Source organism: Brassica oleracea, chromosome C4, assembly GCF_000695525.1.
Source record: "Brassica oleracea var. oleracea cultivar TO1000 chromosome C4, BOL, whole genome shotgun sequence".
NCBI lineage: Eukaryota > Viridiplantae > Streptophyta > Magnoliopsida > Brassicales > Brassicaceae > Brassica > Brassica oleracea.
Window position 1 is genome coordinate 36,008,526 of NC_027751.1, and position 25,644 is coordinate 36,034,169.

Below are 25,644 nucleotides of genomic sequence, written 5' to 3' on the forward strand. Positions count from 1 at the left end.
AGGAGATCCATTTTTACTTCGAAATGCACTAATAGATCATATATGAATTACGAAAATCATTTTATGAAATAATATTATATTTTGTTTGAAGTTTAATATTAATTAAGTTATTTCTATTTAAATTTTTATATTTAATAGAATATTTTATTAATTAATATTGTTGTAGTATGTTTATATATGTGCTAGTTATTTACAAAAGTTTTATGAACTCAAATTAGTTATGACAAATATAAGGACCATATTATAAAATATAAATAGTTTTAAAGTTGAGTTTGAAGATTTGCTTTTGGAGAATAACACCTTTAAACTTCAAATATAGAGTTTTTGAAACTTCAAAATAGAGTTCCTTTTTGGAGATGCTCTAAGAGCACCATTAACCCTGCTTAATTTTTTTTCTCTGATTAAAAAAAAAAATTTTAAAACGCACCAATCGTAGACCGCCACGTGTCAGTGGGGCCCGCAAACATCTTAAGCATTTACGCCAAATATGGCGTTTTTAGCACTCTATTTTCTTCTTTTATGGTGGGCTCCACCAACAAACACTCCATCAATGTATTGATGGTGCTCTAAGGGTGTCTGATTGTCTCGAGGCCAAATGCGTCATTAACTACATGTTCGCAAATTATTAAAAATAATGCACATTTACCTAATTTCCACTCTTATTTTGTATATTCACCTTTTTTTTTTTTTTTTTTTTTTTTTTTTTTTTTTTGATGACCGTGGGGTTCCCAGGCGGTAAGCCCAGACTAATCCCCACGAGGCCTTCCATCCGGGCACGCACGGTTATAGGCGGGAAGGTGGCCAAGGCGACTCGAACCCAAGGCGGGCACTCCAGCCGGAGTTCCAATACCACTAGGCCTATATTCACCTTATTGAGTCATAAAGTAAAAAAAAATAGATTTTTAAGGTTCATGTTTAGAGTTTAGTGTTTAAAATCACGTTTATGGTTTCAAATAGCACAAAATATTCATGGCAAAGTCATGGCGATTTATAAAATAGTAACAACAAATTTTTAAAGTAAATTGTGGCAAAAATATATTTTTGTCCATTATCCACATTTTTAGCTCTTATTTTTCTTTGGGACTATTCTTTCACAAAATATTCGTCGTAAAATCTTGGCATAACCGTGAAAAATCGTGGTTACTTATAAATCAAGAAAAATATTAAGACTAAGTCGGGATAAGAATATATATTATTTTTGGATTAGCCACAATTTTACCCATGTTTTATTTCGGGACCTTTTTGCCACAAATGTTCGTGACAAAACTGTGGCTATGTTTAGCTATAGAGTAAAACCTTTATAAATTAATAATGTTGGAACTTTAGAATTTTATTAATTTACAGAGATATTGAATTACCAAAGTTTCCTTTCTTAGATTGTATCCATTTTTGAATATTTTTGTTTATAAAAAAAAAATATTTGACTTTCATATTGTGTAAATTATCTTATTTGGTATATATTTTTATGTTGTTATGTGATTTTCGATATAATTTTATTAAATATTATCAAAATAAAGTAAAATGTTAAGAAAAATAGATGTATTTTCATCGTGAATATAAAACCAATAATATAATGTTTAGTTTGTACTTATATATAAAAAAAATATAGATATATTATTAATTTATTATTTTAATGGGACTATATATTTACATGGAAGTTTTAAAAATATTATTATCTTATTATTTTATCGATTTCTATCATATTTTACACCGGTCTAAATTAGGACCGACAAAATTTATTAATTTATAGAGATTATTAATTTATCGAGTATTAATTTATAGAGGTTCTAGTGTATTTGTTTAGTTGTAAATTCATGGATTTTTGTACCACGATTCGGATACAATAGTTACATTTCTCATTTCGTGGTATTTTGTAGTTTTTCGTGACATTTTGAAAATTGCAAAAAAAAAAAAAAAAAAAAAATTATGGTTTTTTTGTGACAATAGTCGAGATTTCTACTAGTGGAAAAACAAAAGGAAACAACAAGATTTCTTGTGTTAGTTACTCTAAACGACATTTTATCTTGTGTCCTGGATGTTATATTTTCAAATTTGGAACATAAATGACTAAAAATGAAACTGAGCGGTAGCAATACTTCTTTTATGCCAACCAAACGAACAACCCACAGACAAATTAAGTACAAATGAATATCAGACTTATTAATACTAAGTTGTAGTTTAATAGTTTCTCCACGTCCATTGGATCATACTTCGGAGTAAATTGAGCTTTCACCAGATGGCTGAGTTGACTCTGAAATATTTTGCATTGTCATATGCAAAAGAGACTTAGGAGGTGCCTTAAGAGTATCCAAACTTCCTTCCATCATCTCAATGACTTCGTTCATCGTTGGACGATCTGTAGGGCACAACTGAATACACCAAAGACCGACTATGATCATCTTTTTAGCTATATCTTCTTCTTCTTGATTCAATTCACCGCCAAGAAGCTTGGTGCTATCTCCACTTTCAAGATCCTTATAGATCCAATCTGGAAAGTAAGCCGAGCTGTTGTTCAGATCAGATTTTTCAACCCTTTCTTTGTTCCTTGCTCCGATCATCTCAAGAACTAACATTCCATAGCTGTACACATCTGACTTGTAAGACACACTTCCATACATTCTTGAAAACAACTCTGGAGCAATATATCCTATAGTTCCTCTTGTGTCAAGCGATGACAAGATGCTCTCTTGGTTCTGGCAGAGTTTAGCAAGACCAAAGTCAGAAACTTTGGGTCTCAAATTATCATCTAACAACACAATTCTGAGGTTTAATGTCGAAATGCACAATCCTTGTTCTGCAACCGTAGTGCAGATACTCAATTCCCTTAGCAACGCCTAGCGCAATTCCATATAGTGTACTTACATCAAGATTCAGCGACTGATCTAGAGATCCATTCTCTACAAACTCATAGACGATCGCTCTTTTCGACCCTTCGTAGCAAAAACCAAGCAGAGAAACAATGTTAACATGAGATGTTTGGCTGATGCTAGCGACTTCGTTGATGAAGTCTTCACAATTGCTCATCGAATCCTTCAAAACTTTTACTGCAACGTTACTGCCATCACGTAGCTTCCCTTTATATACGGTACCAAATCCACCTCGTCCAACTACTTCTGAAAATGATTTGGTAATTTTCTTGATTTGTCTATAACTATATAGTCTCGAGGTTACAAGCGCCTCAAGGTTTTGTTTTCTCAGAGCCTTTTTCTTTCTTCTCTCGCATAACAAGAATACTAGAATCATCACCAAATATGCAGTTACTACTGAACCTGCAACTGAAAGATACAAAACCAAAGTTAGTTTCATTCACTAGAAAGTTCAGACACAAGCCGGAACAGCAATCAATCCTAACCTGTCCCGATTATAATAAGAATCAAGAGATTCATGCTGTAAGATCCTGCAAAATTTAATGGAGTAATGAACATTCATAAAATCTCAAAGTTAGTAATGAATATTCATGAAAGCGACTTTACCACTACCATAACTAACACGGCATTGTCTTGATCCTGATACATACTTGCAGCAACCCTTTCCGGAAATACTAAAGCCGCAGATTTCACCAGTGGATAAACATTCTGGACAAGGTATCTCCTCCATGTTCAGTTTCGCTTCAAAACCTTTTCTAAGAACACTTTCTAAATGTGTAATATTCAAAGCTTCTTCCTCTGGAACGTAACTTGCAGGAACAATGACGCTAAACCTCTTATCAAAAAAGTTTATTATATCTAGAGTCCTGAACCACCGACCCAATATTATTCATCGGGCATGTGAAATTGCCAAGGAAATGGCGACGAGGGTCACAGATGTAGAACACGGTGAGGCTTTTGTAAGATGGTAGGTTCTGTAAGAGATTTTGAGGCAAAGGTGAAGAGGAGAATAAAGCGGAGCAGAAAGAACCCGAAATTGAAAGTCTACGACTAAGAGTAATGGATTCCTTCTTCATGTCTATATGGAGGACACTGTAGTTGTAGCCTGAGAGATTAATAGAAGTTGTGTTTGAGCTTTTGTTGCAGCTAAGATTCAGCAAAGGGTGGCCGCAAGATGGGGAGCGTTGCTCTCCCGAGAAAGGGAAACCGACTGTGATGTTGCCGCACTGAAACGGAGTTTCACAATACACAGTTGGTTGTTTCTGGCTTGGAACACAAGGAAGATGATAAAACATGAATAACAAAATAAGAAAGAACTCGGTCCTTGGAGATTCCATGGATAATTAAAAAAAAAAATACTTTCCTATGATTAGAAATGAGAAAGAGGAAAAGAAAATTAATAAACAGAGCAGTGTTTGTCGACTTTGGATAGATGGGTGAGACGTAAAGAATTGAAGTAGCTGACTTTTCTTACAACTAGAAAAGAACATGACTTGTTTTAGATCAGTCACATGTACGCCAGCAAAATATCCGTAAATTTTGATTTGATTCATTATCCATTCCAATTCGAATTGAAAGTCCGAATATCCGTAATTCTACAAAGCAAAATAAAAATTAATATGTAATACCGTAAAAAACGAAACAAAACACAAATGCTAATAATTTTAGGAATGAATATCTGATCCAATCCGTTGTATATATATATACATATATTTTAAGAATTATATATATAAATTATATAATATTATATGTTATATCATTTTTACAGTGCTTTTATTTACTAAATTTATTATATTAGTTATTATAATTTTAAAAAGTAAATAACTTTTTATTTTTGTGATAACTAATATTATTTTGTATTATTTTGGCTTTTTAATATATTTTTAATTTTTATATTTGTTTTTACGGATCAAATCGGATATCCGGTCAATCTAAAATTTCTCAGATATCTGGGACTCTAAATATCTATATTCTGGATGGTTATGAATCGAATCGAATCGAATAATTGATTATTCGGACAAAACGGGTAGGATCATGAATATCTCCAAAATCCGGATATCCGATTCATGCCCATCCCTAATGATATGTGTATGGAACTAAATTGAATTCTTAATCTGAGGAAGAAAATGATTTTTCCTTCTCTTGTCTTTTTTTTTTCTGTTATGTCTTTCTATCAAGCATCATCGCTTGTTCGAATACTTGATTATATACTTTACTAGTGGTTTTCCCGGGTTACGCCCGGGTTTTCTTATATATTTTAAGTTTACTTTAATTTATTATATTACTATTTGAATATATATAATGCATATCTATCGATTTTACAAAATATAAATTATAAATATAAATTTAAAATTATTAGTGTGCAAAATTTAATAATATTGAAAATATATATTATATGACTGGAAAATTATATATTGTTGATTTATATTTTAAAAATAATTAAACAATAAATTATTGTTCTTATAAGCTTTATTAATGCTTTAGATGTACTTTTCAATTAATTTTATTTTCCTATTGCAATATTTTTTATTGTTTAGAACTAATTTTTTCAATAAAACTAAATATTTTTATTGGTTCAGTAAAGTGAATTTTGGGCTTTGTTAATTTAATGCGTTTCATTTTTTTGGCGGCATCCTTACGTAGGAATACAGACCTCTCACTCAAATGAAGTTGGATGTAAATATATAGATTGTATTTTTACTTGTCATCACTATTTTGTTGTGAAAAAAAAAAGTGATTTAATAGATACTAAAATTAAATGTTTGAAAATAATGTATGATGTTTCAATTTTAAATTTTCTGTAAAAGAATAATAATTATTTGAAAGATGTAATTTATTTTATTTTTAAAATTGTAATATATTTTTTTCTTTTTGAGCTTTCCTATATTTCGTTTTATCATATTGTAGAAGACAAATATAGTCTTCGTGATTTTAGCTCCAAATACTTTAGTTTCAATATGATTTTTTTGTTGTTTAGTCTCTTAATTTTCTGGTGCACAAAAAAGTCTCTTAATTTTCTTTTGCGCGCTGATCATGTTTGGTTTGGACATGTACTCTGTGTCAGTAAGTGGCAGATGTGTTTCTCTGTTTTGAAAGTGCGTGGTCCAGGCACCGGCCAAGCTCTTGGGCCAAGCTCATTATTTGGCGGGTCTTATTGAGGAGTGCAATCCCTCTCCAACGAAAAAAAATAGCAATATCTAAGTGAGATCCTCTTTTCTCTGTTTTAAGTGTGAAAATCGAGTGTATAGTCCAATTTTGAAGAGTAACTAGAAAAGGTGTTTTGCCTATTTTGAAATATTCTTTCTTCGGCTAGAAAACACGTCAAACCAACCATATATAAATAAATGTTTGACAAATCTACAATTAGCTTGAATTGAACTGGTCTTAAATACATAATTTCATACTATTAGAGTGAGAACAATCGAATATGAATTCTATTAAAACAGCCGACAGGAATATCTCAAGATCTAAAAATATTGGACGTAAGAGATTCACTCTATTCGGTAGCTGATCCTGTAATAGGTATTTGAACTTCTTTGTTGGAAAATCGTAAAGTATCTTCAGTAGCTTGGAGAGTACCTCTTTCAAACTGACTTGAGTTAGCGAAGCTTGAAGTCTCATTACTACCTTCAGTTGTTTCTGCAACTGTTGCAGGTAAACACAAGAGAGGTTTAGGTGGAACCTCGAGAGCCTCTAAACTCCCCTCTAACATTTCAATGACTTTCATCATTGCTGGACGATGAGATGGATTGGTCTGAATACACCATAGACCAACCAATACCATTTTCTTTGCAATTTTCTCTTCATCTTCGGTTGTCTGACCTCCAAAAATCCTCATGATTTCTCCCCTCTCGAGATCCTTATAGATACTATCTGGAAAGTACATTGAACTATTGTTTGATCCAGAATGTTTAACGTTTTCTATATTCATTGCTCCAATCATCTCAAGAACCACCATCCCATAACTATATACATTTGACTTATGCGAAACTCCTCCAAAATTCTTAGAAAACACTTCAGGAGCAATATATCCTGCAGTCCCTCTCGCGTCTAGCATTGAAATGATGCTCTCTTTGTTTTTGCACAGCTTAGCAAGACCGAAATCTGAAATCTTGGGACAGAGATCTTTGTCCATGAGTATGTTTTGCGGCTTTATGTCGAAATGCACAATCCTTGATATACAACGATTATGCAAATACTCTAGGCCGCGAGAGACACCTAATGCAATGTCGTATAACTATTCCCATTCCAGCTTCGCTGACATATTCTCGGAAATAAACTTGTCGAGGGATCCATTTGGCATGAACTCATAGATTATAGCTCTCTTGTTTCCTTCATAGCAGAATCCAAGTAAAGAAACAATATTGACATGAGATGTTCTACTCATGCTAGCTAATTCATTGATAAACTCTTCTCCATTCCCCTTTGACTCCAGTAAAATCTTCACTGCAACATCATGGTTTCCATCAGGTAATTTTCCTTTGTAGACAGTTCCAAATCCTCCTTTCCCAAGAACATGCGCAAATGAGTTTGTCATCTTCTTGACTTTTTCGTAACTATATCGTTTCATCATTACAACTGCGTCAATATTTTCGACACTCCATTCACTTTTTCTTGCATTCCGTGCTCTCACTATTACCGCAACTATAACAATGATCACCACAACTGAAACCGCTGACAGTCCTGCCAGAGGAGAACAATCCTTTAATATATAAGGTGTTGTAATATGCATAACAGTACTGTCAAATGGATTGAGGGAAAGAGTACCGAGTATGAGTTTTAACTTCCATGATATTTTCTCTGCAATATGTGTCAGTCATGATTTCATATTAGGCAAAATAATAACATTTTGACCAAAAAAATATTAGGCAAAATAACAAGTACACGATATACATTGGTATGACAAACAAAACAAAATATACTTACGTTTTGCTCTTGTAGTAGCTTCCTTGGAAGGTTGAGACGGTGAGGGAGGTTCAAGAGTTGTCGGGGCAGGAAATGGAGATTTTGAGGATCCATTTGAGGGTGTTTGAGCTGGAAATGGAGACTTGGCCACTGAACTACTGTTGTTGTTTCTCCAGCAAGTCACATAAATGCATATTAGATTACAATAAAAAATGCATATTTTAGTTTGTAAGCATACCAAATGTTAGAAACATTGTTAAGTTGTAAATATTTTTTTTGAGAATTCAGCTTTTTATAATCTTTTCGTGACATATTTATTTTGTTTTTTGTATGTTTACTTATAACATATTAACAGAGCGCCATAAAAAAGGAAAAATTGAGACTCCAATCTAAAATTTTCACTTCCATTCATAAATTTAGATATTCACATCAAAATGTTATAAATTAAATTCTTTCAAAATAAGAATTTATTAAACCATTGATTATTTTTTTAAAATTTACATGAATTTCAAATTCCCTAAATATTAACTGAGAATTGAAAATAGTATAACAATATTTATACTAACAACAAAAGGGATTCACTTTGTAAATTTGTAACTTTGATCCAAAATCTAAGGTTCATTTGAACTATCATAATTCTGAAAGATCTATTTTTCAAGAAAAAAAAAAGAAAAGAAAAGAAAAGATATATCTATTGAATGAATGGTCTAAACTACAACCATGTGATAGAACGAGTGGATGGATTGACCACGTCTTTGACGGGATATAAATGAATAAAGAAGGGCATTTACGGGAATTACTTGGTCGCGTTCGGAATAGTCGACTGACAAAACGTAACGACATAGTTAGGTGAGTTTGCGCATGTGAAGGCGGTGGTTTGATCGTCCAAAGCATAGCTATAAGCCAGTGGGCATTCCCTCTTGAAGTTCTGCGAGTAAAGCGTCGCTTGACATTTCTCCGTTGAATTGGTGCAACAGAAAATTGACGAGTTGAATGCCTGACAGGCACTCATGCAAGCCACTGGCTGGTCCCCGCCTACCTTAAGCTCCCGTGGACACGTTTTATTCAGGTTGACCACGCAACCAACGCTGATGCAACTTTGGCCACGCTGGGGATGCTGCGGCACAATTATCACTGGGAGATTGTAACCATCGACCACACTTACGTCATAGAAGTCCTGACCGTTAAAAGTGTCGAGGGAAAGCTCGACCAGAGTCGTTGGAGGCGTTGATGAGGCTCCAGAGCACTCTATATTTCCGGAACGGCAGTCTCCCGTGACGCAGGAGAACCCCCCAGTTGAGTTGGTGGAGCAGAGCGATCTACCCCAGAAACGACCTCTCCATGAGGACGGCACGTTGATGACACGAGCCTCTCCTTTTCTAAGAAGAAAGCCAGTGGTAGAGAGGGAAGGCCCGTTAGTCGAATAGCCATAGGTTCCCGGCCAGACACTATAGTCGCATTTGTTTTCTATGGTTATGTTCCTAGAAGTTACTTCTGCGATTTAAGAAAACAAATATACAAGTTAAAAGCTTCAATAAAATTCATCAGACCAGAAAAAAAAGACTTTTCCGAGGAAATAGAGTACCTGCGACGAACGAAAATGAAACGAGAAGGAATATCAATAGCAGCAATCCATCGGCCATTGATTCAGAGAAAGATGGAAACGGAAAAAAAAAAACGTAGAATATGAATTAAGGATTTGACTACCCTTCGCAGTCTTTAGTTATTAGGACTTTTCCTAAAAGAAAGTCTGCGAAAGAAGAAGTTAAATTGGACTTTTCCTTCATGTTAGAAAAAAATAGTGTATTTTTTTTTTTGGGGTCAAATAGTGTATGTTTTTTTATTAAGTAATGTATGTCTTCAACTTGTCTCGTTGATTAAAAAAAAAATTATTGTCTCCCTTGATATATATGTACTAGGATAAGGCATGCGTACGCAGGGTGAGTTTATTTGTATATATTATCGATAGTTTTTTTTATATATTTGATCATTTTATTTATATATATAAAATATTTTTTGTTGTTATTATATAATTTCTTTCCGATGGATCAGATCAATTTTTATTAAAAATAATGGAACAAAACTATAATTAATACATCATGGGTTGATCGGATTGAACATTAAACAAATTATGACATAAAAACCTTATTTTTTCCATCAAACACATTCTTGAAAAATTGAACAGCACTGTTTTCACAGTTGAATTATTTTGACTTTTATCTTATGTATGGTTTTGAAAACTTTCAAATCAACCATCGAACTGATACAAGTCATTTTAAAGTTTTTAGTTGTATACTTAAGGAAAACTTACATTTTTGTAATTTAAAGTCGTTTTAAAAAATTCAAAATATAACATATAAGAAAAAATCTAATTTTTTTATTATATGGTTAATGTGATTATTTAATTTTTTTAATAATATAAATTTAAACAAAAATGAAGAATGATGCAAAAATTGTTATCAAATCTTTATTATTCATAATCATAAATTGTCATATATATGTAAATCATATTAGGTAATTCTGTAGCTTTTATTTAAGGAAATAATACACACTTCTTATATTTTAGGTTAATATAATGTTCTGTAGTGTTATATAATTATGGAATAATGTGACACCATTAGATTAAACTATACTTTATATTAGATGTTCTAGAATTTTTTGAAATTGAATTTAGAAGGCATTTAGAGTGTCACCTAGGATTTGGAATTTTTTTTAATTAATACAAAATTAAAGTTCTAATTTTTTTAACGCTTTTCAATTAATATATATGGGATTAAAGGCAGTGTTTGTAAAACGCGGTTGACAAACCTTTAGCGTGACAGAGACATCTACGCTCGAAAGGTTGCAAACTTTTGCTGGTTTCGTGTGATACTTTGTTCAATCTTAATATTAATTTACCGGATGCAAAAAAAAAAAGGTTTGGACGTCTGTTCGCGCGACGTTAGACCATGATTAACTTGGGGTTCTTAGAGTGGAGTTCTTAGCGGAAGTTAAGAAACTGTTTCTTAATTTTTAACTAAAAAGTTAAGAATCGGTTCTTAAAGTCCTTATTTAAGAACTGGTTCTTCGCTTTTTTAGTTAAAAGTTAAGATACAGTTTCTTAACTTCCGCTAAGAATCTCATCCTAAGAACCCCGGGTTAATCTTGCTCTTTAGAGCATGATTATTTGAGGTTTTTAGAGTGGGGTTTTTAGCGGAATATAAGAACTCGTCTCTTAACTTTTAACTAAAAAAGTTAAGAACCGGCTCTTAAAACTCTTATTTAAGAACCGGTTCTTAGTTTTTTTAATTAAAAGTCAGAAATCCAATAATCATTACTTTTAGACCGTATTGTTTTCGCGTCATTAAAGTTCTCTAAAAGGAGAAAAGCAAATACTGTTTTTGCTTTTAAAAAATAGCAAATACTGTTTTGGGTAAACTAGTGTAGTAATTATTATGTCAAGGAAAAAATGAAGAAAATAATCATAAGTTTACGATGTGACAAATATATACATGATAATATATTTCTCCTTTACAGCAATTGGGTGTATGAAACAGATGTTACTGAACTTTGCCAATAATATGTTTTATAATACTATTTTATTTCATGTGTTAGTACAGAACAGTTTAAAACACTTTTAAAGAAGAGATAATTGGTATTCAATGCGACCATAATTAGAGAATTACCCTTCATATATAGAAAATAATTTTGATTCCAGTTTTTAGGCCTGGGACTTATTATCCGAGATCCGGATTCGATCCGAGATCTGCTCCGGATCCGTTCCGAAAATAGGATATCCAGGATGCCCGGATCCGAATCCGGATAGTAAAATCTTGGATCCGTGCAAACCGAATCCGGATCCGGATATCGTAATTTTTAGGTCCGGATATCCGGATCCGGATCCGTATTTTTAAAATACATTAAATTTTTAAATTTTATTAATATTTATATTTGATATATTAATATTTATACATGAATTAATCTTATAATATTATATTTTAGTTTTACAATATTATAAACATATATAAATATATTTATAAATATTTAATTTATGTATTATATTAAAAAAAATTAGTATTTTTTGTTAAAAAAATTAATATTTTTTGTTAAAAAATTATTTTTAATTATTTTGACGGATCCGGATCCGGATCCGGATATCCGCGGATAATAGAATATCGAGACGGATATCTGAAACCCGGATATCCGGAAACCACGAATCCGGATCCGGATATTAAATCCACGGATCCGAATCCGGATACCCTAAATTTCTCGGATATCCGGATCCGTCCCAGGGCTACCAGTTTTTCTCCTATAACCTATAATTTAATCCTTACATAATATCTATAAAATATCAGTCAAGTGAAGAGAGAAGCCAGCAAAACATGACTTTATCCAGCGAATTAAACTAATCGATGGGACCATTCTGTTTCTCCCGAAAAGACTAATATTAGAAAAGTAAGCCAACTTAATTATTCGAATTTGATAGTAACTATTATTTTTTCGCTAAATAATATTTATATTATCAACTAATTTTAAAATATAATATTTAAACTCTCACTATTAAAAGTATTAACATTTTGCAAGGATAGATACATGATAACCGGTTACCACATACAAATATGATTTATGTTCTAATGAAAAGCAACATGAGAATTAACAACTCATATATATGTTACCGTGTAAAACAAAATATGTATGTTTATTATATGTGATACATGACAAGTAACAGCTGATACTATGTTAACAACTACTATATTTTTTAAATGATACATCAACTATTAACAACCTACGATAACGATTATTGCAGGGTAACTTTGTTGTCTTACTCGTTAATTTAAATGTTAGTAACTAACTTATCTATTACAAGATAAATAATATATTAGATTAATAACTAATACTAAATTATAAATGTTGTTATTATGTTATTAATTTGTTTAACGTGCCATATATAAATTAACTTGCTAATCAAATAAGTATCTTAACATCTCTATAGTATATAGTATTAATATATTTGACTTTTATCACATTTCTATAAATATATGGTAATGCATGTGCTCTAACTATGATTCACTAGAAATACAGACATGAAATTGATGGAATCACTATTTGACCAAGAGAATTACTAACCTTTAAAATTGATGGAATCACTATCATGAAATTCACTGGTCTTATCTAGATTTGGTGTCGGATCATTTTTGGGTTTTGCCGTAGTTTCAGAAAATTTGCATCAAAAATTTAATGCATTGGAAAAAATGAAAAACCAATGAAAATATTCAATGAGAGAGAGAGAAATAGAAGAAGAAAAATAATGGGGCAAGAAAAAAAGAAACGAAAATAATGAGAAAAAAGAACGATAGAGATGATAAAAAAAATATATGTGACAAAAAGAAAAGAAGTAGAGGTAAGAAGAAAGAGAATGTTAGAGGAGATGAAAAGTTGCGGAGGAGAGAGAATGTTAGATGAGAGAAAGAATTCTTGGAAGAAAAAGTGTGGGTATAATCGTCCGCTCAAGCTACAATGGGTATGACTAGGCCATTAACGTTAGTCGATGTGTATTTGGTCAATTCTTGCCTACATTATGTATATTTGGCTAATTGCGAGCACTTAAACAAAAAGTATAAAACAGAATGGTGGATATTGGTTATGGAAAACAAATATAAAAAATAGTTAAGTGTTCTCTTTGAAAGTAAGAAATATTCTGCCTCTGTTTAGTTTGTTAGTGCAAAGATGACACCATAATTGAGTAATGCAGAAGATAATTCAACAGACAAAACAACTACAAGCAACACGTATGCTTTATTAGAAATCACCTTGTACATTCTATTACAAAATCTGCTTAATCAGCTTTACACAGTTTGTTACACCCTAACAACTGCTACTGAAAGATTCCTAAGCCACTCACTTATGTCTCTCTTCCGTCAAGTAGTTCAGCCACTGCTTCAGCACGACCCAGAATACTTCCAAGAGCTTATCTCTCTCTATAAGATCAGCCTCTGTGTCTCTGTATCTATCTCTCTACAGACGGCACATAGCTATCTTATAGTTATTCTCCACGTTCCCGAAACCCTAGTCTCCAAGGCAACATGTATGGACATCTTCCATATCAATAAGTGCAACTTTCCTTTTCTTGGAATGCACTTATTCCTCTTCCATTAAGTCATAATTGCTCCTCAAGGTTATTCTTCTTTCCTTATCTCCAAGATACTCTTTTACTCTCCAAATCTACAAGACTCCAACTCAGCACCTTGCATCCATGTGGTCTTCACAACTCAACCCGACGTCTGCTTCAGCAACTACGTCAGCGACTACTTCAGGGCAGACATCTTACATCTTCAATCTCCCCCTTTTAGCTTTGTGTGCCGATCAAGCTCAACAATCTTCTGGTTCAGAAACCACGTTGCAACCACGTTCCTCACCTCGAAACTTCCACACCAAATGTGCTTTTCTCCCCCATGAGATGTGCACCACACCATGCTTTTCTCCTACATGAGATATGCATACTCTAGACCAAAACATCATCATTCTCCCCCTGCTTGATTGCCTACTAAGCTAAAATACAGATGCTTAGATGATGCTTAGATGTCAAGCCTTACAGACCCACCCATCTGTTTCTTCATGTATAATCATGACACAGCCCCTGCTGCAGCGGAATAACAAGTACTGCATCACGACCTGGCACACCTGTCAAACTACCCTTCGACCAGCTACTGTTGAGAACTTGGCTTCCTTCATGTGTTGTCTTCTTAACCATGAGCCCTTCCTCATCCACACCGAGTGCACTATGCACTCGTTGCTATTGTCTTGGAGTGATTTTACTATCACCCTCCTGAAGATAATCTCGCATCACTTCCTGAAGCACTTTAATCTCCTTCCCCTTTGTACCACAAACAACTTCGTGTCCTGGCTCCATACTTGATGCTTCTTGATCAACCTCAAGATCACTCTTAACAGAGTTGCACCCTTCTTCTGACATCTCTTCCTTGACCTCATCAAGTAAGACACTCTTGGATAAGATCACTTCTTCAACCCTATTGGGTTTAATGAACGTCTTGTTCACCTTCTTGGCCCATGTTTATGCTCTTCTCAGGAGGAGCAAAACACTCCACCTTCTTGTGTCCAACCTTCCCACAAAACCAAAATCACATCTGATGTTGCTTCTTGCTTGGCTTGACACATGCACCGATCAGTCTCTTTTCTTGTACCAGCTGCACAATTATGCTTCAGACCTCATGTCTGACCTTCATGATGTTGCACTGTTGTACTACTTTCAGCTTATTACTCACAGTTACACGCTGTAGAACTTCCTGCCTTACTCCTTGTCGTACGTCCTGACATACTTCCTGACGAACTTCTTTGGCTTCACTTTTTGATGTGTGACAGCCCCTTGTGATGTACGTCAGTACTCTCAGCTCCTCGGTATCTCAGTCCCCAATTTTCATATCTTTTCTTCGTAAGGATTTGATCGGTCATTAGCGCTTTTATGTTCAAAAGTTATCGTTTATGGAGTTGATTAGTGTTTACTTAGGTATTTGTTAGTATATTAATCAAATAGTGGAAGGAAAAAGATATTAATTTAGGAAAAATCTAATAATTTATAACCGAGTGCTCGTGGCTTGGTGGTAAAGAACTCATGGCAGTGAGTTCCGGCTACCTCACAGATGTGAGTTCCGGCCACCTAAATTCGAGTTCCAGCCACCGTCGATTATAATTTGGTGAAAAATACGGCCCTTGAAGCTACCTACCGTAGGACTCTTAGTTTCTCTCTTTGTGTTCTATATTGGAACACCATTTTACAGGCATAAGGTGTCATCAAATCAGACAATATAGCAAAAGATTTGGTTAGAGTCCCTATTGCTGCATTCAAAAACCGAAAGCTTCATTGTCCTAGTGACCTTATGGAGCTTCGTGTCCTGGTAAACATCAAGTTCATCACACTCCCATATTCAGGTCAGTGTTGCATATCATCTCGTCAATGAATTTAATTGTATTTCAAATTCTTATTCTATTTTTTTGCCAATTACAAATGATTACATTCTGTTTTAAAAATTTGGATGAAAATAAAAAATAAAAATGTAAATCAACTTGTAACTCTTAAATATTTTTTTTTAAAAATAATTATTTAAATGGTATGTTTTAGTAATTTTAAAACTATTTTTGGTGTTTTAGTAAAAATATTTATCAAACATATAAAAATATTTATTTATTTTTATTTCTTCATTCAATTTTAGATTATTTTACAATAAGCAAATTTGAATACATATGCAAAAATATTTTAGCTTTTTACGTAAATTGAGCTTTTGACCTTTATCCCAATTGTTCGCGTTGTTTAAGTTTTAACTTGTTTACGCTTGAAGAGGTTGCACTACTTCATCAAACCCAACTGTAGAAGCTTATGTTAGCTTGATTGAGTGAGCAATGAAGGTTGAGATTTTAGTAGAAATGATAACTTGCCTTCTTGATCGCGTGAATGTTCTTTAGCTTACTTCAAGTGATCGCTCTGCACATGCTACATCATGTTTTTTTATTGTTAAAGAAACTCGTACTACAGAAGATATATGTTCTACAACTAAATTATGTGGCATGCAATGATAATCTACGACGGTGAAGATTGCGTCAAGTGTGTAATATATGGTATGAACATTTTTTTAGTGAAGGGCTAACTGCTGTAAAGTGGTGCTTAAAATATGCTGCTAAATTGAATCTTCAATTTGGAGCCTCCATTGAGTTTGCAAGGTAGTTGTTATTTACATACGTGTAAAAACAGAGCTTACTTGATGAGACATAAAAAATTTTGAAAAAGAAAAAGACAAGACCATAACATGAGTTGGGAATAAGTTGTAGACATATTTCATTAATATGCAAAATTTAAAAAAGCTCCAGAGTAGTTGCGGAAGTCGACATGAGGGTCATAGACTCGAGTAGACATGAGGGTCATAGACTCCCTTACTTGAGATTTACTCAATGCATGTCTTCTTTACAGAGATTCCATGTTCAGAACCAGGTCGAGCACTTGGTAGAGCTGCCTCGCCCCTGTTTTCTTCAACCATCCCATGACTATCAAGTCTTCTGCTGGTCACAGGAACACTGATGTACACACCATGTAAGAAGGATGAAGATTAATTTATTAGTTGCTTAACTGACCTAGACCACAAAATTAGACGTGTAAGTTCATATAACTACCATAATAGCCAGTTAGCCACAATGTAAAATAAACTCTTTCAATTGAGTAATGATTCAGAATGTGTATTTGCCATAATCCGCTGAATTGTCTTCGTTGTGGGTGGTTTTGATGCCCATAACTTCCCCAACAATATCTTATATCAAAGAGTAATGAGTCATAACATTTTCAATATCAAACAAAAAAATCGTAACCGATAATCCATATACTATGGAAGCAAGGTTGAGAAAAAGACCTGGTAGAGGATGTTTGCGTTAGCGAGTAAGATCATTTCATCAAAGCTCCGGAAAAGGAAAACCTCTCTCGGCATAGGATTAATGGTTATATAAAATGCTGAATGAATCAATTGAGACGGGTGCAGTAGTCAGCTTGAAGTACTGATTGCTCTTTGTCCCATCAAATGAACTCAGCTAATAAATACCTCTCTCTCTCTCTCTCTCTCTCTGAGGAAGCGTTGGAAAGTGATCAACTGGTGGATGCTAATTGATCCCTGGATCAGCGTGGACTGCATACTTTTTTAAAAAAAAACAGACGATATAAACACAGTTATCTATTACAATAAGAGAAAATAACAAAAAATTCAGTGACTTCTCGATCTATAGAATATAACGTTTGAAGCAAAACTTCAATAATTTAAAGAAACAACCAACTACTTGGCCATAGACTATTCATGCAAAAAAATAATGGTGAAAAATTGAAGACCCCATCACACACAAGTCACAACCACAAACTACCCAACCTTTCGTCTATCTGAATGGGCGGGTCATCTAAAAAGATCTTTTTCACATCCTTCCCTACCCTCTAACAATTTCAAAACTCTTAATACTGTAGTAAGTTTCAGACCATTCCTGTTATCTGACATGAACACAAAGACAGAGAAGAATGATTACCACATCGGCAAAGACAACTTCAAGTTCATTGAAGAAGTTTTCTCTAAGCCTTTCATACTCAGCAGCAGTCTGTAAACACAAAAAAAAAACATATTAGCTAAAATAAGGCAACAATTCTAACTAATTACATTGGCCTGAACCATTCAAACACTTTCTCTATGAACTTCTCTAGAAACGCTAATAATTTGCCAAAAAGTTCCAAACTTTCTAATGAAGTGGATAAGAAAGAAAAGGCAGACACCTTAGTGAAGACACCAACACCACATTCCATGGCGAGTTTAGCCAAGAAGAGATCATCAGCCAAAAGACATTCCCTAAACCCAGCAAACTGCATCAGCCACCTCATCACAACCGATCTCTAAAGCTCAAAATACCTGCTCATTGGAGATGAAGGTGTTGAGGTCCCCTATGGAGACAAGTTCCAACACTACATCTGCGACACGGAAACTACATAAGCGACGTTTGGTGTGGAAATTATGAAATTATAATTGCGATGAGTAACAAAACACACCTGGAAGCTCTAGTTGGTGGTCGCAAGCACTTGGAGGTGATTGTAACGTCTCACCATGAATTTGTCAAACTTGATGATTGGAGCGTCCGTCTCAACCTCACTGATACGCGTCGAAGGTAAGAAACGGATCACGAACTGATGCTCCGTGATCTTGTACATGTGAGCCACACACGCAACTTCAAAACGGTCCAACCTGATAATAGAACCAATTTTCAAATCGTTCTCATAGTGGTTTGCCCGGTTAGCGGGTATGAAGCAGTGAATCACAGAGTCCTGCAGAAAAATAAAAAATCATGTATTAGGAAGTTTTCACATACGAAGGAACGTAAAGCTTTGTTTTCGGGGAAAAAATAAAATCGAAACAATCCTCACCAATTCATCAAGAAGGAAAATCGTTATCCCCATAAACTCTTGTTCTTGTTGATGTTCCTGGAATCCCAAAATCGGATGAGGCGAGCAACAACTGGCTGAGTAGCTCGGCCGAGGCGAAGGGAGCCGAAAGTGGACGTCGGCGTTAGCGACAGAGGCGTTAGGGACGGCGGTGATAGCGACGGGAGCACCTGAAGAAGTCATTTTCGCGATGTAGTTTCGAGATTTAAACGAAGGGGAAAAGGGAGAATAAAATTTGAGACGAATGAGAACTCACCATAGACGACATAGATATATAGGAGACTGGAGTGTCCGTTACATGAAGATGATTCGTGACGTCGGCAGAGATTGTGTGTAGGTTCATAATGATCGACAACAAAAAAATGAATGCGGGTAGAGGAAGAGCCTCAGATGAAGGATCCCGAAGAAGACGGCAACCCAAATCAGCCATAAGCCGACGGCCATGCGGACGGTTAAAGGCCAGAGAAGCCCATTATAGAAATGTGTATAGGCCCAACACACACACATAACCCATATCGCGACTTTCAGGTAAAAAAAATAGTATAGGCCCAACACATACAAAACCCATAGCTCAACTTTCAGGAAAGAAAAAAATTAAAAAATATAATGGGTAGGGCCCACATACCTGCTGAGGTGTCCCTTCAGTAAAGAGTGAACTGTACTATTATATTATAGACTAGGGTCGGTCCGTCCTACGGGAGGTAAGTTAGAAAAAAAAACATTTTTTTATGAATTTGCATTAATTTTATGAAGCATTTTTTTTAAAAAAAATTGTAGATTAAAAATGAATATTATAAACAAAAATAAATAAATAAAATTCGGAGATCGTGTTGTTACTTTTAATAAATATTTTTGGACTGAATTAATATGACATTAACTTTCATTATTCTATGAAGAACAATCTAATATAATAAGATTAATGATGTACGCATATAATTATGCAATGATCATGACAGAGAAATATGTCAAGGAAAAGCTTATAGTATCTAAGCCAAAACAACCTTTTGTTAATGTGAGTAGCTTGGTCTGTGTATGTTTTAATTAAAATGTGATAGTTTTCTCCTGATGAAAGTCTTACTTCAACTTCCATGCCACTCTTTAAATTGAATACGGTCTATCGTTATTAAATAAGTTTAGAATTTATTAGATAGGTTTTACTATCAATTTAGAAGTTATTAATATTGTGTAAACTTGCGTTATGAATTAACAATATATTTAAATTAAATGATAATATTGCATAGACGTTTTTTATAGAATCCATGCTAGTATGTAATAAAGAGCTTATGCTGCAGATACGTGTATTATCTTGCAAAATATATTTTTCCATTGGTGTATTAATACATTGAAATAAAACCGTTTACCGCACAAAGGGAATCGTTCAAAATTTTCAAATATCAGAGTGTTCTTTTATTCAAATAGCTAAGTAGGAGTAATATATAATAATATGTTTGCGCAACTGTATGAAAAAAGAAGAAGTTATGAGCACTATTTATCGTGAAATCATGGACCTTAAAAAATAAATTGATGTAAATGGGTAAAGCAAATAATTGTTCTTAAGTTTTTTTTTTTGCTAAAACATTATTCATATGTTTATCAAATTTGTAAATTCAATTTTACATTCACTATATAATATTATACATTTTATATATAAGTTCACTAATATAGTATAAACTTATTGGTTCATCTAGTTTTTTTTGGTTTTTACGGGCTATTTTACACATTAAAATAAATAAATAAACATTTTATTATATTTATTTTATTATATTTTTGACATATGTAAATCCAATTAAAATCATCGTACTCGGTTCTGTTGATTTACATTAATTTTTCATACCGGTATGATCGGATTGATTATCAACAATATCATAAGAGCTGTTTTTATGACGTATTCATACGATGAAAAACACGACATTATTTATTTACTAAAATATAAAAGTATACTATTAAAAGTATTATTTTTAATTTGATCTAAAGCCCACGTGACAATATTCCCGCATGTTTATGAGTTACACCAAAAGCTCACACGATCTCCAATACCAAATTAATGAAACACTGTGTTTTTGACGCGGACACATGTCTACTTTTTAAGACTCGAATTAGTGACGTGTCCGTTTACGTGGACAGCGTAGGAGGGAAGCAAACCCAATTTTATACATAAAGATTTGCAAAATTTAATTTAACTAAAGATTAATTATTTTTCTGGGTCAAGACTAAAGATTAATTTGTACAGAAAAAAATAATGACCGTTTGATCAATGTGTGGTTGGGTCCCACACTACCAAAATAAGACCGTTACACGTAAGTAAAATCGTCAAACACAAACAAGTCACTACCGAATAAATCGGACCGTTGCGAAAGTCAAAAGAGTAATAATAAAACCCTTTTACTTTATAACATTAAATGAAGTATTTGCTAACAACAAACTCTTGAGTAAACAAAACAATCTCTCTTTTTTTGTCGCAGAAGAAGAGGAAGAGAACGATTCATTAATGGCAGATTTGATCTCAACCCCAAGCATGGAACCTCTGCTCTTCTCTGTTGATCCAATGTCTCTCATTCTCTCTCAAAATTCCGACACACATCAGCTTAAACTCTTGTTAGACGGTTTCTGCGGATTCGAGAGGGGACCAAGATACGAGGAATACTCACGGTTGCGTGAATCGAAGCTTCGCATGAAACGCGATTTCCAGAGATTTCTCGACGAGGAAGAAGAAGCAGAAGCAGAGCCGAAGAAGAAACAAGTGAGGTTCGAGGGTGATTCTGTAATTTCACGAGAAGAAGAAGTTGTAGTTACACCGGAGAAGATAAAGAAGCAGACTCGGTTTGGGTTTTCTCCGATGTCGAAAACGAGAAAAGCTGCTCCGACTTCTTCTTTGGCTCAGTCGGTTCCTGATTTCTCCGCCGTGATACGTAAAGAAAACCGCCGTCCTGTTAATTACAACACTACTCCTCCGCCGCCGTCTTCGAAGAGCAGAAACGGCGGCGTTTTGACGGGATCGGCTTCTTCATCTTGCATTGCCGCGAGAGGGAGCAAATCGGCAAATGCAGGGGAGAAGAAGAGTAAAGGGTTTATGGGAATGGCGCGGAAGAGCTACGCGAACGTTGAGGATCTTAAAAAGATTTCAATGGCAGCCGCTTCGGCTATTAACGGCGTCGGAGTTGGAGGGAGAAAAGCCGTTGGCGGTGGCCGGAGCATTTTGGGTTACCGACAAGTCTACTGATTTCGCTTCCAATGCTTTGATTGTTCTCCCACGACTCTTTGGTCTTTGTTCATTTGTGTGCATTTTGATTGATGAGATGGCATTCTTGATTTGGTTTTCCTTAGTTTTTTTTTTGTTAAAGGGTTTTCCTTCGTTTTACTATTTTTTTTTTTAAGTTGTGTTTGTGATTGATTTGTTTGTAAAAAATAAACATACATTTTTGATTTAAAACTCATCTGACTTTTTCAATCAGTTTTCGCATTCATAATAAATAAATCAATGTAAAATATGACTAACTAGGTGTCTTGCCCGCATATGCGGGTTTAATCACTTTACAAATATTTATTAGTTTATTTTTTATTAATTCAAAAACTAGCATAATAACTTATTATTTATGTTTTCAAAAAAATTAAATCAAACCACTTAATTTATTATAATTGTTTTATATTTTATTAGTTTTCGCATTCATAATAAATAAATCAATGTAAAATATGATTAACTAGGTGTCTTGCCCGCATATGCGGGCTTAATCGCTTTACAGATATTTATTAGTTTATTTTTTATTAATTCAAAAACTAGCATAATAACTTATTATTTATGTTTTCAAAAAACTAAATCAAACCGCTTAATTTATTATAATTGTTTTATATTTTATTTTTTAATTTTATAATTGAAAAATGTGTTTTAAGATAACAACACAATATATAAGAATTATCTTATTTTTAAAAAGGTTAATATTATTAATAAAAATTCATTTTTGATTATATAATTAATTATATATAAAATAAAAATTCATTTTTGATTATATAATTAATTATATATAAAATTCATTAAGGGTAGTATAGATATTAACCGCTCTAACTTTCAACGAGAGAGTTCCGTTGCTAAAAATTATTTCGCAAATAATAGTATAGATTCTTCTTGTGTTTGTGAGATGAGGATGCTTGTTTCTCGGCGGATGCTCTTTTGAGACGATCGGATTCAAAGTCTCACCAGTTCGTCGATATTAGAGTTGCCCGAGTCTTTGAGCACAATGAGCAGAGCATTGATCATATTTGTTTCCCAATCCTAAGTTAGAAATCTGTATGAGATTAGATGAAATCAAATGGAAAAATAAGTCCCTGTGTGCTTTTCCTTTAGTGGAACTTGGCCTACAAAAAAAAGGAAACGTAAGTTGGTCAAGCGTCTGAGGTAGATAGAGGTGTTAAAATAAGCTATAGCTCATGAGCTAGTTCAGCTCAGCTCAATTTTTTATGAGCATGATCTTTATTTTTTAGGCTCATTTAATAAATGAGTTTAATGATCGAACTTAAATTAGATCACGAGTTATTTGAACGATCTTTATTGAACGTGAGCTAACTCATGAGCTTGATAGTTTTATACTTTATATGTATATATATATGGATGACTTCTATTTTCTTATGAAAAAAATAATTTCTATACTAATCATATTTATCTTATAAAATTAAAATATAAAACCAAAAAGTAATAAATATATACTAAAATGTAAAAGAATATTGATATAAATCCTCTTATCATATATCTTTAGAACTAAAACACAAAACTAAATATTCCTAAAAATTTCATGCGGAATATATATCTTTACGATTTGAATAGATAAAGAGTTTGAATATGAATCATCACAAGACTTTTATGTAAAATATATTTTTGTATCACTGATTTAGCTTTGATTTAATATATTATTAAGTCTTGGTTTTATTCAGTATTTAAATATTAATGCTTTCGATTTTTAAATTTAAAATTATATTATTTATTTTTTAATTATTTTTATAATTTTTTACTTTTTATGTCTGATCACGGGTTAGCTCATTTAACTCATGATCTAGATTATCTGAGTTCGAATTTGTATATTGAATCTCATATGACAAATGAGCTGAGTTGAGCTAGCTCATGAAAGACCCGAATTCACCATGAGTTGAATTGAATTGAGCGAGCAAATTGAGCTGAGTTGAGCTAGCTACCTCATTTTTACACTCCTAGAAGAGGTAGACACCTTCTTCTGAACCATCTAATGCGAACAAAGTTTCACAACATTAACTAGCTAAACCGACTTTGAATTCATACCAAATTAGTTACCTAAAAATATATAGAAACCCATAATTATATCAGCCTCTCGGTTTTGTCCTTAACCCAAACCGATCAACCAACAAACATTTTCTTAGTCATTTAAAGACGTTCGTAAGACCATTTGTATGAAGCAACAAATTGCACATGTCTCACAGCTAGAGTTGTGGGTCGTAAAATCTTCACAAGTAAGGAAGTTAGATGATAATGTACAACAAGGTCACCAAACAATTAAACATGCCTTACTTAAATTACTCCCAAACCTTTGTTGTATTAGTCAATTAAATCTTCATCTCTCCAAAACAAAGTCTAAGAAAAAATGCAATGCTACACAAACTATCCAATCCCGTATTGGGGTTTGTTGATTTCTTTTGACAAAGACGACAGTCATTTATTCTTGCATAATAATTACGTTGGACTAAACTCTAAAGGAATTCAATGTTGTTTCAACTATTTGGACGTGTATTTTAGGCTTTCAGAAATTGGACCATTCCGACTCTTTTGACCGTGACTCGGTATCTTAAAAATTGTTATTCTATATATATAGAAGAAACAAAAATATATACATACTAGGTTAAGCTTGAGCGCAATAAACATCACACATATAAATTATTTTATGTATGATATATTTTTTTACTTATTATGAAATAATAAATATATATTGAATAATTAAAAAGTAAGTAACTATTACATATATAATTAAATTGATGCAAAAATATAAATAAATTATATTAATACAACAATAATTTTTCGATTTGATATTATATATAATTAAATTTAAATGATATTAACATATATATAAAATATATTTTAATATTAATATCTATTAAATGATGTTTTCTACTCATATGTTTTTTTTATCATTTGTATATTTTATAACAAAAAAATTAAATTATTGATAACAAAATTTTCATTATGGAACTAATAGTTTTAGTAATTAATAATATTTTTAAAAATTAAGTTGTCAATAGTTGTTCAAAGATTTTATCAAAAACATTTGTTCAAAGTAATTTTGAATTTAAAATATTTTTATATGGTGTATAGTTTAATTTGAAACGATATATATATATATATATATATATATTTTTTTTAATCTTAATACTTATTAAATGAGATTTTCTACTTATATGATTTTGTAATCATTTGTATTTTGTCATAACAAAAATTGTAAACCATGGATCACAAAATTGGAATGTGAGACTTTTAACAGTTTGAGTAATTTATAGTCGTTTTTTTTAATTCAAAATATAACATATAAAGAAAAATCTAATTTTTATTATATGGTTAATATGGTTGTTTAATTTATTTTAATAGTTTAAAATTAAACAAAATGATGTAAGATAATTAATTTTTATCAAATCTTATTATTCAAAATCATTAATTGTCATATATACTTTAGTCACAGTAGGAAATTCTGTAATTTTTATTTAAGGAAATAGGGAAGAACATTAATAATGAATTTTTGGTTAGTTTAATAAAAAGCTTATTATATATTTATATCGACCATCTTATTTTTCTAAAGATTCAAAGAATCATCCTAGTGATGACACGTGACTATAAAAAAATGTTGTAATATTTCTCAATTAATATATAAAAGATTTATGGTTAGTTTAATAATAAACTTATTATATATTTAGATG

General features: G+C 32.7%; 2 protein-coding genes and 1 pseudogene across 2 annotated transcripts; 1 reads left to right on the forward strand and 2 right to left on the reverse strand.

The window, feature by feature from the left end:
- Positions 1 to 2,128: 2,128 nt before the first annotated feature.
- On the reverse strand, positions 2,129 to 4,260 carry LOC106340716 (annotated as a pseudogene).
- Positions 4,261 to 6,240: 1,980 nt separating this feature from the next.
- LOC106341682 (probable receptor-like protein kinase At5g39020) lies at positions 6,241 to 9,560 on the reverse strand. Its single transcript, XM_013780386.1, is given in 5 exon segments — positions 6,241 to 7,550; positions 7,635 to 7,667; positions 7,794 to 7,930; positions 8,573 to 9,266; positions 9,358 to 9,560. Coding segments are annotated over 5 exon segments (2,109 nt in total). The 5' UTR covers positions 9,416 to 9,560; the 3' UTR covers positions 6,241 to 6,363.
- An 11,545-nt stretch (positions 9,561 to 21,105) lies between these two features.
- LOC106340121 lies at positions 21,106 to 22,029 on the forward strand. Its single transcript, XM_013778982.1, has one exon. It carries the CDS (start codon positions 21,209 to 21,211, stop codon positions 21,938 to 21,940), a length of 732 nt encoding a protein of 243 aa, XP_013634436.1. The 5' UTR covers positions 21,106 to 21,208; the 3' UTR covers positions 21,941 to 22,029.
- Positions 22,030 to 25,644: the final 3,615 nt, after the last annotated feature.

Excerpts from the sequence above, each read along its gene's own strand:
- LOC106340121 (XM_013778982.1), top strand. The coding sequence starts at position 21,209 with ATGGCAGATTTGATCTCAACCCCAAGCATGGAACCTCTGCTCTTCTCT.